The sequence below is a fragment of the Xenopus laevis genome, chromosome 1L (assembly GCF_017654675.1).
Source record: "Xenopus laevis strain J_2021 chromosome 1L, Xenopus_laevis_v10.1, whole genome shotgun sequence".
Taxonomy (NCBI): domain Eukaryota; kingdom Metazoa; phylum Chordata; class Amphibia; order Anura; family Pipidae; genus Xenopus; species Xenopus laevis.
The window spans coordinates 157,916,952-157,931,560 of record NC_054371.1 but is presented as its reverse complement, the minus strand read 5'-3'; the positions used below and the strand labels follow the sequence as shown (position 1 = coordinate 157,931,560).

The 14,609-nt window shown below is 39.4% G+C and overlaps 1 protein-coding gene across 4 annotated transcripts in view; it reads right to left on the bottom strand.

Moving 5' to 3' along the window:
• Nucleotides 1-14,609, bottom strand: part of tbx5.L (T-box 5 L homeolog) — a 48,982-nt gene that overhangs the window by 2,522 nt on the left and 31,851 nt on the right. For all 4 annotated transcript variants that reach the window (XM_041587427.1, NM_001085701.2, XM_018255535.2 and 1 more), the window contains 3 exon segments: nucleotides 5,814-5,966; nucleotides 4,357-4,448; nucleotides 2,039-2,268 (listed from right to left, as the gene is read on the bottom strand). In XM_041587427.1, coding sequence (XP_041443361.1) covers nucleotides 2,039-2,268; nucleotides 4,357-4,448; nucleotides 5,814-5,966 — 475 coding nt within the window.

The following is a 14,609-nucleotide window of genomic DNA, read 5'->3' as shown; positions in this document are numbered from 1 at the left end:
CATTGGCAGTTGTTTTTTGGTTTTTGTTAAGTGTGTATAGGGAGTGGTATTGCTAAAAAATGCCAATGTAATTTCTGTTTGGATTGGTTTCCCAACAATCTGTGTCAAGTAAGTTATACCTCTTTCAAAAATATTAGAATTTTTGGACATGTCCATAAGGTATGAAGATTTGCTTTTGGAGTGAGGCATCGAAGACATTTATCTGAAGGAAGCTTGCCCATTTTAAATCTACGTTCTGTGGTTAGATAGAAGTTGTGTAAAGGTTGTAGGGCCATTTCCTGATATTTACTGGCTGAGAGTGTTGACCTGATTTTGGAGTGATTTTTTTTAGAGCTGTGGATAAAGTGAGGTTGGGTATATCTAATAACCATGGAAACACAATTTTTATGTCTGTTTCTATGTTGATCAGTGAGAGGAGAGTTTGGTAAATGTATGCAGTTGATCTGTGCTTTTTTTGTCTTACCACAGATGTGTGAATGGGTTTTGTTTATCTATCTCTTTCAGGTTTCTAAAAATTTGTGTGGTGTAGTGATGTTTTTGAAGTACTAAAAATGTGTGTGGATGCGAAAGGATATTTTTCAGTTATCTCCTTTGGAATTAGTGGGGTTACATCATTTTTTTAATAGATCTCTTATGATATTTAGTCCTTTTAATTTCCATTGTTCCGAGATTGGGGTTTCTAGACCTTTTGAAAAGTCCTTGTTTCCTGCCCATGTAATATATAGTGAGGTGTTTGAGGATAGTTTGAGTCTGCATCTAGTTGAGTTCCATGTGCAATAGGTATCAGTAAATAAGGGGTTTATACGCATGGCTGGGGGGATATTAACCTGGGGATGTATGTAACAAATAATTGAGTGTAAGATTGTTTGCTAGTTGTTGATCTAAATCTACTGTGGTGAATAAATTCCTGCCTAATAACCAGTCCCCTGTGTAACGGAGAAGTGCAGCTTCGTTATATTCCTTTTCCTAGTGATTTAGGTTGCTGAAGTTTGAAGCGCTGTCTTCTAGGTCTTTTGTTATGCCATATGAATGAATAAAAGATGTGATGTATACGCTTGAGATCTTTAGGTTTTATTAGATATGGTAGCATCTGCAGGGGATATAGTAGTTTGGGAAATAATATCATTTTTATCAGATGTATTCTGTCCAGAAATGTAAGATTAAGGTGTTTCCATCCACATTTTTAAAAATGATTTCCTTTTTTTCTGTAATAATAAAACAGTACCTTGTACGTGATCCAAACTAAGATATAATTAATCTGTCATGAAGGCAAAACTATCCTATTGGGTTTATTTTATGTTTACATGATTTTCTAGCAGACTTAAGGTAGGAAGATCCAAATTACCGCAAGATCTGTTATCCAGAAGGGGGCGGGCTATTGATTTCACAGGGGTGGGTCAGTAAGACAGGCCGGGGATGTCATGGGTGGGGTGAGGACTGTACCAGGGGTTGGGCTATGATGTGGCAATCCGCCAGATTCTTTATCCAGAAAACCTAGGGTTGCCACAATTTACTGGTCTGGGATCCGAGCAGAGAGTGGGCCAGTGGAGCAGGCCGGTGACATCATGGGTGGGGTGAGGGCTATACCAGGGGTGGGGCTATGACGTGTTAATCAGCGATTAGCTGGTTGCCATGTTAATTGAGTTAAATCCTTGTCAGTTTTCCTTATTTGGAAAACTTGGCAGGCAGTCTTGACCAGGCAGCCGGGCTGTCCTGGTCAAAACTGGACAGGTGAAAACCCCAGGTCCCAGGCATTCTGGATAACAGGTGCCGATAATGAAGAAAGTGAAGGGGAGTGCTTGCTGGTCAGAACATATTTTTTTTGCACAAAATTGTAAATTAACGAATGAAATAGCAGCATGTGTCACTGCCCTTAAACTTTTGGTGCTGAAGCAAACACACTTCTGCTGTAAAGTAAAATAAACAATAATACAAAGAAATTATAATTAAAAAGGGTTGCACTTGCAGGAAATGTATGTTTTTTTCAATTTTAGTAACTAACATGCACAAAGCATACTCTACATTCTTACATGCTTACCTTTTCTTTTTGTGCAGTGATATATAGTACCAGACTCATGGGGCAGGGAAGTATATGCACTGGAAGGTGGCAGAAGATCCTGAGATGTGCTGCTAACACCATTCTCACACTGATATTGGGAATTTAGGGTAGAAGATCCTGTAATGTTACGGGTTTCTTGAGAGAATGGGCTGTGGTTAGAGGAGACTTTCTGACGGACTGTGCTTCTTGGCACTACTGGATACTCTTTGCTTAAGAGAAGACAAAATGGAATCAGTGTTTAGTACTTAATAATAACAATGTATACAGATATCTGCATCAGTGTACATCATGTAGTAAATACTGTAGGGCAATGTCAAAATAGTATGAGAACTCTATATCCAATCTTTCCTATTTCTTCTTTTTTTGCAGATTAAAACTTTTTAGAACAAAAAATGTCCAAGTCCCCCTGGTTATTGCAGCATGGTGGGCAAGTATCACGCTTGTGCGAATCCTCCACAAATTATGTGGCTGGATAATGACCAGAATCCTGACAATCACACATCTTATGTAGATGTAGCAACGCAGGTTCTGATTCATCAGATCTACAGTTAGTCCCATGAATATTTGGACAGACAACTTTTTTTCTAATCTTGGTTGTGTACATTACCACAATGAATTTCAAATGAAACAACTCAGACGCAGTTGAACTGCAGACTTTCAGCTTTAATTCAGTGGGTTGAACAAAAAGATTGCATAAAAATGTGAGGAACTTAAGCCCTTTTTTAACACAATTACTTCATTTCAGGGGCTCAAAAGTAACTGGACCAGGGGCTCAAAAGTAATGTGGACACTGACTCAAAGGCTATTTCATGGCCAGGTGTGGGCAAATCCTTTGTTATGTCATTATCAATGAAGAAGATAAAAGCCCTGGAGTTGATTTGAGGGATTTTGCTGTGAACAAACAACATGCGGTCAAAGGAGCTCTCCATTCAGGTGAAACAAGCCATCTTTAAGATGGAAAAACAGAAAAAAAACCATCTGAGAAATTGCTACAATATTAGGAGTGGCAAAATCTTCAGTTTGGTACATCCTGAGAAAGGAAGAAAGCACTGGTGAACTCAGCAATGCAAAAAAGACTTAGACATCCATGGAAGACAACAGTGGTGGATGATTGCAGAATCGAAGAATCCAAAGCATATAAAACATGGCGGAGGCAGTGTGATAGCTTGGGCGTGCATGGCTGCCATGGCACTGGGACACTAGTGTTTATCCATGATGTGACATAGGACAGAAGCAGTCAAATTAATTCTGAGGTGTTCAGAGACATACTGTCTGCTCAAATCCAGCTAAATTCAGTCAAATTGATTGGGAGGTGTTTCATAATACAGATGGACAATGGCCCAAAACATACAGCCAAAGCAACCCAGGAGTTTATTAAAGCAAAGAAGTGGAATATTCTTGAATGGCCAAGTCAGTCACCTGATCTGAACCCAATTGAGCATGCATTTCACTTGCTGAAAATGAAACTTGGACAGAAAGGCCCACAAATAAACAGCAACTGAAAGCTGCTGCAGTAAAGGCCTGGCAGAGCATTAAAAAGGAGGAAACCCAGAATCTGGTGATGTCCATGAGTTCAAGACTTCAGGCTGTCATTGCCAGCAAAGGGTTTTCAACCAAGTATTAGAAACAAACATTTTATTTTCAGTTTTTTTGCCCAATTACTTTTGAGCCCCTGAAATGATTGTGTTAAAAAAAGGCCTTAGTTACTTACATTTTTATGCAATCTTTTTGTTCCACCCACTGAATTAAAGCTGAAAGTCTGCAGTTAAACTGCATCTGAGTTATTTTATTTAAAATTCATTGTGGTTATGTACAGAACCAAAATTAGAAAAAAGTTGTCTCTGTCCAAATATTTATGGGCCTAACTGTAATTTTGTACACTTCTAACATTTGATAAATAAAATAATGGCAATAGCTAATAAAATAACAGCTCTCCACATATTGCCTATTTACTGCTCATACATATTATTCAAAGCACGGCCCTAATTCATGTGTCATCTTTATTTATTACGGTTTCTCATATTGAATTTGATATTTACGTATTACGATTTTCTAATCTCCAGATATTCTCAATTTTTTATAATGTCTATACTATTATTGTACTCAAACACAAACATTATTTCATGATAGCAAACTGTGCAGTGCACAAAATAGAACATACATGAAGTTCAGGACTGGGTCGGACCCACCCAGCATTCTGAGCGCACAAGTTTTTAAAATTGCACCTTAACTGAATGCTGTGCCATATAATGTTGAATCAAGTAATACATAAGTGGTGCCATAGAAGAGTTAGTTACCTCTGCATCCTGGACATCCGGTGTAGCTCCATGTCATCACTTCCCCGAAATCCTTTGGCAAAGGGATTGTTCTCTATCTTTAGCTGTGTGATCTGATAAGAATATTGAACTGAATTCAGGACATTGTTGTGTTACATACAGAAAAAAAAGCTTTAAAAGGAAAATAAAATCATGTGGATAATCCCATTATCCTACTTGATTATCAGTATATACAGTGGTTTCATAATTCCTGATATTAATCTAAGACTCCCTCTGTGGTCACCAAGTCAATATTTGTGTCAATGTACCATTGACAATACTGAATGTGTTGGAATTACATACAATGTATTTTTGAGGAACATTGGGGGCGTACCCTGAATATTGCTTTTTTTATAGATAAAAAGGATGCCTGTTTTTCTTGACTAAATTGATGTCACCCGATAAATCCACTTCATTCAGTGGAGATGAACAGGTGGAAATGATAATGATAGTGGATGATAATGGGTGCCAGGAGTCTGGTATTCTCAATCTCATCTGTCTTGTGCATACCTCAGACAATTTCCCACAACTCGTAAACAGCTCAGAATTAGATATGCAGAAATTGTACTGGTACACAAACTGGTTAACAGCCCTGTACACAATTGAATCTAAAAGACCCATAAAAGAAATGACCTACTTTACAAAATGTTCTAAGGTGGCCATACATGGGCAAATCCAGTTGTTTGGAAAGGTTGCCAAACGAGCAGATCTTGCCCTTATATTCCCACCTTGATCACTTTGTCAGGAATGCAGGCAGTCAGTGCAAGGACCACATCAACTACACAATGTCATTAGCGGGGCGGGTCTATAAAAGGACTCCGGCAGCGCGGGCGTGGGCTGCAGCAGGGCTGGTTAGGGTTGGGTGTGGGTCAGGAAAACCCTGGCCTGCACATCACTAGGCACCACAGTCCAAAGAATATCTTGCTCAAAATTCTCTTGTTCTGTTTAAAGGGGCAGTAAACACCATAATAAACCATTTACAAAATAAGCAAAATAATTAGGCGGAAACAATTCATTCCCGCTATTCTTTTAATTAAAAAAAATTGGACCATTTATTATTCTCAAGCACTAGCTTAATTAAGATAAAATTTGAACAGAATAGTTACAGACCTGCACACAAGCGAGAAGTTTTTCCATTCATTTTTAATGATCGTGAAAGCCTTCGCTTTAATAAACAATTCCCATTGACTTATTTTAAAAACTCACCAGCTTTTACATGCCGAGTTTTTTTCATGCAGCAGAGTTGGTTAGTTGACTAGAGATACTGAGCTGCTATATAAAAAGCGAAATAACTTAAAAAACACAAATAATAAAAAATGAAAACCAGTTGTAAATAGTCTCAGCATATCACTCTCTATGTCATACTAAACATTAATTTAAAGGTGAACAACCCCTTTAATATAAAAGTACAGTATGCGTTACAGAGCTTATAGCTTTACCTTGTGGTTCTGATATGAGGTGACAGCAATAAAATCAGTCTCAGAAAATACATGAGTGCAGAAAGCTGTATTCTTGGACCCAAAGCCATTGTTCTCATCTGCCTTGACAATGTGGAGCCGTGGCTGGTACTTGTGCATTGAATTCAGGATGATCTGCATGAGAAAGACAGAGGACAGAAACGTTTAACTTTTTCACTTATCTGTAGGCTAAAGGCACACTGGGCATTTTGACATTCACAATGGCAGTAAGAAAGTCCCACTGTGCCTACTCTTTCATATAAGCTGAAGAAGTGCTGTCTATGGTGGGCACTGCCAGGCAAGGATCCCATGGAAAGCCTAAGCGAACCACAACTAACTGTGCCAGCATCCGCCATAGGTAGCAAGTTTCTTGACTGCTAGTGGATGGAAAATTCGATGTCTAAGCGGGTTATTTATTAAAGGTCGATTTGTGTTTTCCTGAAAAATTTTTTTCAAGATTTATTATTCCCTGAAGCTTCTAAAAAAGCCCAAATGTGAAAATACTCCAGCTAAAACCCATCGAGGTCACTAAACGCTGACATTCAACCCCAGATAGCAGACTGCTTTGTAGCCATTTCTTCCTGGATGAACCGCCACCTCAAGCTCAACTTAGCCAAGATTGAGCTCATGGTCTTTCCACCCAAGCCGAGCCCTTCACTTCCTTTCACCAATGCTATTGATAGCATGATCATTAACCCAGTTAACTCTGCACGCTGCTTGGGGGGACATCTATGACCTGTTGTTTCTTCCTCCCCATTATAGCCACGATACACCCCTTTCTTTCGCAAGCAACAGCCAAGACACTAATCTATGCCCTTAGTCTTTTGCAATCTCCTCCGAACCGGTCTTTCTGACTCCCATCTCTCTCCAATCTATCTTAAAATCTGCTACCAGGATCCTTCTGCTCTCTCCTAAAAGGGAACCTGCTCCCTTCTACAAGCATTCAAAGCCCTTCACTCCTCTGCTCCTCACTATATTTCTTCTCTTGTTTTGATATACGTTCCTGGTCATCTCCTCCACTCCTCTCAGAGCCACCTTCTCTTCACACCATCCACATGCACTGCCACTTCTCATCTCAAACCCTTTTATCTTGCTGCTCCTTACCTCTGGAATTCTATCCCTGAATTCCTCTGTAGGGAATCCTCTCCCAATCTCTTCAAGAAAAATCAAATTGCCTACTTTTGGAGCACTAGAACATTAGCCTAGTCTTGTGCCTACTGACTATGCCTTACCTTGCGCACTTTTTCATCTCCAATTTGTGCCTGTATGTTCTCTTCTGATCCGCTTAGACTGTAAGCTCTATGGGACAGGGACTTCCTTCCCACTGTGTATCGTACCACATAGCACTTAAGCTCTTTTGTATATGATTTCTGTGTATATTTATTATGTGATTTCTCTTCCCCATGTATACTTTTATATATATAAAAACAAAAAAGAAGGTCAGCACTCACAGGTCTTAAAAATATCAAATAATAAATTTATTTAGGAACTATGGACTAACGTTTCGATATATATATTGTACTTTTATGTACTGTACAGCGCTGTGGCTCCTTAACAGCACTTTACAAATAAAGTTATACATACATACAACTCCATTTTGTGGTAAAAACCTACCAGACCTATAGTTACGTCTATGCTTATACAGCTTATATGCAGACAGCAATCAGAAGTATTTCACTGCAGAGAGCAAGTTAACTGGTTACTCACTTGGCTGAGGATCCTATCCTATACACTTACATGTCATATGGTCCCAGACTCTTCATTGTCTCATCCAAGAAACAATGTTATTTCTTGCTGCTATAAGTACTTTCACAGAGCTAGGCCTGGCCTCATTACATCTACCCTTATTCAACAAGGTAAATATTGCAAAATGACAAATATTGCGGACCTAATTCAGATCTTGTGATGACGGGTGTCCCCCACACAGATTGGAACCACTGTTGTAAGAATCCAAAAGGCCAAATATATGAAAAGCCTATTTTCTATTGTAAATACACTTGAAAGGTCACTTTTAGAGGTCAGGTTGGGTAAAACATATTTACAGTCCATGGTATTTTTTGTAGCTTTGTTCTAAGCTAAGGGGCTCCCCCAGATCTAAGCGTGACCATGACAATAGGTATATTTTTCTTATCTTTGCACTGGTGCTGAAAGTCGTAACTCTACTGTGAATACGGTGGAATTTTGGATCTGTTGCTCTGCAAAGGATTTTAAACTTTTCATTTAACTTTCTTGGATTGTATCAAAAAATTACTTTTCTTCTGAACAGATGCAGTGTTCTGAAAGTAAAATCCTCAACATACAATAAAGAAAATCACCTAAAATATGACCGGCAATTTTTTTTCTTGATTAATGCATTTTATATTATTTCTTTTTGAACAGCAGGCATTGTTTCCTCCATAGCAGGAGAAGTCTGATTGGGTTATCAATTTTAACAAGATCTGACAATTCATTTTAGTTTCACAAGTGAGCATAATCAGCTTGTGTATGTCAGAACCATGTAAAAAGATTAACTCCATTTGTTTTTTTTATTACAAATAATAAAAAGTAATGTATTCACTTAAAGTTGAACGTTTTACGCCACTGAGATAGGGAGACATTTTAATCCCAGACAAAATTTAACATTTTCAACAATAAAAAATGTTAAGAGATACCATTCCAGTCTCTGAATTAAGATTTCCATTTTTGAATAGGAAAATCCATAAAGTTTATAGAACCTGGAAAAATAACAGAATTTTAAGAGGCTAGGAGCAAGGCTCCAAAGACAGAGGCATCTGATCCAGCTTGGGATCTGGAATACAGAAATGATTATTAACTCCTCATATGCTTCTCTGTCTCACTGTACCATGGGTTGTATATGTGAAATTGCAGACTGCATCTCCTGTATTTAAATTTAAAGGTAATGTCTGTCGGTACAGCACTGCAAGTTTTTGTCTGTTTTTGTTATTGCAGCCAACAGGCCTTAGGTATGTCAAAGGACATTTTAATATACAGGTATGGGATCCCTTATTCATAAACCTTTTATCCAGAAAGCTCAGAATTACGGGCCATCTCCTATTGCATACATTTGAAGCAAATTTTTAAAAAGTGATTTCCTTTTTCCCTTATCTTTTCAGTTATCTTCCGAATTAGGATTTATTATAGTAAATATACAGTAAATTATATTATTAATAATAAACTGGATGCACTACTATGGTTTATGTAGCCTAAAAACCCACAGGTTTGCATTCCTTGTGTATTTGGCAGAAGTAGAGAACTGGAATGTGTTGCATTTACAGTCTTTGAATACATTCACATCATCCCGAAGTCTCATTCTTTTCGTTATGTTGGCATGGGATGCTTTGTATATCCCTTCACCATAAAAACTGGCGTCAGAGGGAGCGATGTCCCGCCAACCCCACCCCACCCCACCCTGCAACAGGGGAGACATTCACGAGGCCTCTCTCATCCCAAAGGCTTAGCCAAATTCCTTTGACATGTGGGTAACTTGCAGGCCTCTGCTGTGAATGATCTAATGGTTTTTAATTTCATTACAGAGTCTCTAATTGAGAGGCTACTGCTGCACTTTTGCTCTTAGGGGACATAATGCCCTATTCCCTTAGTCTCAGCTCACAGTAGGGACACTGCTCCCATGTAGCTGCCCCACCCCCAGTCTCCTTCCTTACCTCCCATCATTCTGCTGAAATAAATTCATGCTTCATTACACTCTGGCTCCTTGTAGCCTATAGGGATGCTGTGTCCCCTTCACATGTACAATCATGATATCTGTCTCTGGCTTATAGCTTGCATACCCGCATTGACACTCTTGTTAGCTAATGAATCCTTTTTTCCATATCGCAAGTCTCTCCTTCCAGATATAACCTTCCATTTCTAACATGCAGCAAAAGAAACAAATGAAAGATATATATATATATATATATATATATATATATATATATATATATATATATATATTAATCGCTTTATATCTGTACATTATTTTGATGTATTTATTTCCACCACAGTAAAAAAAAAATGCCCCCAGCATTGCAAGGCTTAATCCACGCTACCAGATCATGTTTACACAAGTAAAGCCTTAAATTATTTCCCCCGTAAAGGTGTTCATACTATATGTATTATACATTATGTTTGAACATATGAGAACACAAGACAGATATCCCAATATCAACAATGCAGCAATGATCATTCTCAAAATGGAACAAACATATTTTTAGAATTACAATAGACAGAGTAGACCCTGCGTAGTGTGTGTACCTCCTTGTAGTATTTAGGGTTAAAGCAGGCGAGATATGTCGAAATGGAATTTCCAGCCTTGCTAACGGATGCTGATAGAATTTGCCCTGTTGTCTTATGATAAATATACAAGCTCAAAGCAGGACTTATCTGAAGAAGCCTTTGAAGAGTGACTTAACCCCTGCGAGAGTCACTGTGGTTTGGAAGGAGCTGCTTGCACTTCCATCCGGCCTCCTGTTGCCCTCTGCTCTTCTCTCCTCTCAGATCTCTTTGTCTCTGGAACTCCTTATCCCATACTGGATGTGAGCTGGATCTGATTCTTTGTTTAGTGTGGAAGATGTGTCTTTGTTCAAATGAATTGAGGAATCCACATCAATTTAGCAAATGAGTGATATCGCTTCATCGTAATGCTGCATACACTGATCTGAAATTATTTTCCACTAATCGTTTACATCAGTGCAATACAACTTTTTGCATGTGCTAGGCCAATTATTTCTATTATTTGATGTTTCAGGGCTTTAATTATATTAAAATCATGATGTCATATGGAGCCTTTAAACAAACTTGAAGGGCCTTTTTTTTTTATCATTCTCATATTTTACAAAAGGGGGCATTTTTTTAATCAGGGCCGGAACTAGGGGTAGGCAGAAAACGTATGCGCCTAGCGCGCAACAGTGGGGGGACACTAGGCATGCTCCTCTTCTATCATTCACGTACCCCTAGTTGGGACCTTTGCCCCCCCCCCCAACACACCATTTACCAGGTATCCTCCTGCGATGCACATGCTAGTTTATATGTCTTGGCAGTGGGGGCAGCTTAACCCTCCACTGTTATTTATGATACACCAGCAGGGTACAACAGGGCTGGCGGGACCCTGGGAAAAAATCAGTTGGGCCCCGCCGGCACTCCCCAGGCCGTTGATCTCCCTCCCCTAATGCCTACCCTAAAGGTAGGTTTAATTTAAGCTTGCTCTGTGGGGGGTAGGTTATGTCAGCTCCTGTAGGGGTGCGGCTGGGGCCCTTGCGGGGTGCGGGGCCCTTGATGTGGCTGCCCAGGTGGGCCTTGCACCCACCAGTCCAACCTGTACAAAGGGTACAGTCATGACACAACTAACTTCACTAAGCACAGATTATATCTTATGACATCACTATGCACTGTTTATAAATGTATAATTTGCAGGGTGTTAATGGCTCTCTGGTGTGACCATTAAATACGTTTGGAATATTTTGGACAACACATTTTTATCACAAGATGACGGGCAGTTAGCTTTTAGTTTTTGTAGAATTGTTTTTCTGATTGATGTTTTAATTCCTTCCAAACACTAAAAACATGTATTGAAATAATCAATGTGCACACTCTATCGCTCACTACTAACTGTTCATATACTAACCTATTATTTTTTTTCTATAGTGTGTATAACTCATAACAAGCACCTCCTTCAGTCACCACTGTAACTGCTCACCCATTATTAGATATCATTCTGCACAAATCCCTTTGTTTAATAATTGCATTTTAAAGCTGACCATACATGGTACAATATTGTCAACTTACTGACCAGTGTATGGGCTCAAGACAGACTTACTGACCGATACGTAAAAGCCATGTAGCAGTTATCTCCCAATGGGTCTACAGATTCTCCCACGTGAGTCGAGTGTTGGCCAAAAGCCAAACCATAAGTCTGATTTGGCTTATCACCTGCCCAATTCAAACAATGATCCACTCTAGTGGCAACCTGGTTGGGTCAAGCTGAACATTGTTCTGCAAACTGTGTGTGCAAAAAGCAGCACTGAGCTCTAACACACCTCCGACATGAGTTGCTATCAGGGTCTATTGATTTGATGCCATTTTTGTATTTTACCAAATGAAAACTACTGGTACATTTTGGATAACTGTCTTCTGTGTTTAGGTAGTGTAATATAACACAGCCCCTCTCTGGCAGGTGGACCATATTCAATCCTATCGCTACGCACACAGGATACATACAGACAGGATTGTCTTTTCTCTGCTGATATTTTTGCGCTGGTAAAGAAATTAATGTGTGTGCCACAGTCCTAGCTGTTCCAAATATATCATATTATGTAACTTATTTGCCTCATTGTTAGACACTTCCACTAACTACTCTTGCTATGCTTCCTTTGCACATTTCTAATTGTTACCAATCCTTATCCATTACATTTTTGTTTATCTGTAGTCCCAAACTTTTTATCTGCTTTTGTAATTTTTTTCCCACAATTTTGCCGCAATTTATGTGTTTAACATGTAGTGAGCTGAAGGTTATTGAATGTTTAGGCTTCTCGAGGAGATTTGGTGCCCCTGTGTAGGGCAGATTCCTTCGGATGACAAGCCTCATCATGTGTCATTTCCGTAAAGTTGACTTCTTTAAATGGGTTATTACTCAACAATTTGACCTCCTAACAACTTTCCCATCTACCAAAAGATGATATAATATCCTCCTTTAATGTTCAGCTAAAATTACTGCTTGTAACCACTGCATAAATCTTCTTTATTAGCATAACGCTTCAATTTTAAAATTTTCACTGACATCTTTGTAAAAGTTTTAGCTTCAGTAATTCCATATATTTGTTTCCCTAATGACTCATGATGAATGTAACTTTTTCTCTCAGTATTTGAATTAAAGAAGGCAAACTATCTTAGGGCGCCTTGATTTCTGAAGACGCCCGAAGTTTCCTTGTGATTCAACTTCGGGCGACTTTGGAAATCGAAGCGCTGCAAGTGCATTGGCGCTGGCGTTTTCTCATTATAGCAGGGGGAAGGCAGGGGGAAGGCAGTTCGGGGCCAGGCAACTTAATCTCCCTGAATCTGACCGTGTGCTAGCTCCCTTACCATTAATTATTTGCTTTGCAAAATATATTGGCCATGGAAGGGTTAGTTTCCAGCTTTACGGTCTTTCCCAACATGTTAAATTATATCTCCATGCGAAAGGCCCAGGAACTCCAAGGTTAAATCCAAAGTCATTTTCCCTTATCTGCACACTCAAAAGCCACATTCAGCAGATAAGTGCTCAGCACCATTAGCAGCCCTTGATCCCTTCTACTTTCTGCTAGACTGTAAAAATAAACACCTTTTTCTTGATGTCAGTTTGTAATTCTTTCTTTGGTTTATTTCCAAGTACACGGAACAAGATAGTATAAAGGTGGCCATAGACGCACAGATATTATCGTACGAAACAAATTTTCATATGCTATTCGGTGTGTGTGTATAACTGGAGACAAGCCAACCAATATCAGCAGAAGACTTGGTTATTGGTGGGCTCCTGAATCGGCCCAAGCGGAAAACTTTAAACATCACCCACTTTTAAGCTGGGCAAAGAAGTGCAGATTTATCTTGATATCGGACGAACGATCGTTCAGTGCCATCTCCCGACCTGCCACTGACCATTCAGATCAAATAAAGTAGTAAAAGAACAGATCAAACAATGTTCTGCCCCTGACAGCAATCGTAAGAAAGTTATGTCCGCCAAAAGTTGGTGACAGTCTCCCACTGATATAATCAGATCGGCAATACGTGCTGAGATATTATCGTTAGCCAACAGAAATTTTCTAACCTGTCCGATAGTCTGAACGACCGATCGCCGTTGCACGAAAAATGTCAGGACATGCCACACCCGGCCTGAAAATCGTACCAAATGGAGATTCGTACGATCGAATCTTTGCATCTATGGCCAGCTTTTGTATTAGCAATCTCACCAAATGATCAGATCTTGCTGTGTGGGCCAAGCTTAATTTTGTGGAATTCTCTACTTAAAGGTGGCCATAGACGAAGAGATCCGCTCGTTTGGCCATGTTGCCAAATGAGGGGATCTCTCCCCGATAGGCCCACATGAAAGTGGGCAATATCGGCTGATCCGATCGTGGGCCCTAGGGCTTTTTAGGGATTTTTTTAATCTGCCCAATCAAGATCTGGCCTACTTTTGGCTAGATATCGATCGGGGAAGCCCCCAAGATAGCCCCACACATGGGTCTGTCGGCAGCTTTTATCAGCCGGTGTATGGGGGCCTTAACTTTTCTCATGCTGGAATCAGATTACTGATTGCTGCTGAAGGTGGCTATACACAGGCAGATTAAAGCTGCCGATATCTGTTCTGCCGATATCTGTTCTTCTGACAGTATCTGACAGGGTCCTCTGATCTATGTTTGGCGACCTTTACTGATTACTAGTGTTGCCACCTGCCCGGTATTTTACCGGCCAGGCCAGTAAAAATGAAGGTTGATCCCAATGTTATTAATAGGGAAAAAGGATAAATATATAGAAAGGCCAGTATTTTTTTCCAGAAAAGGTCACAACCCTACTGATTACTGATGCTGAAAATCCTAGGTGGATCTTACTTGGAGCAACAAACTGATTCCTGAATTATAGGTCTAGAATACCAAACACCAGGGATGTGTTGTTTGCAGCATAAAAATATTAGAGGTATATTACTTAAGTAGTGCATATTAAACCATTTAACTAAAAAACACTATAATTGCAAAAATAACAAAAGCTTAATGGCAAACAGATGAATTAAACACAACAGGTTGGGTGCATGTT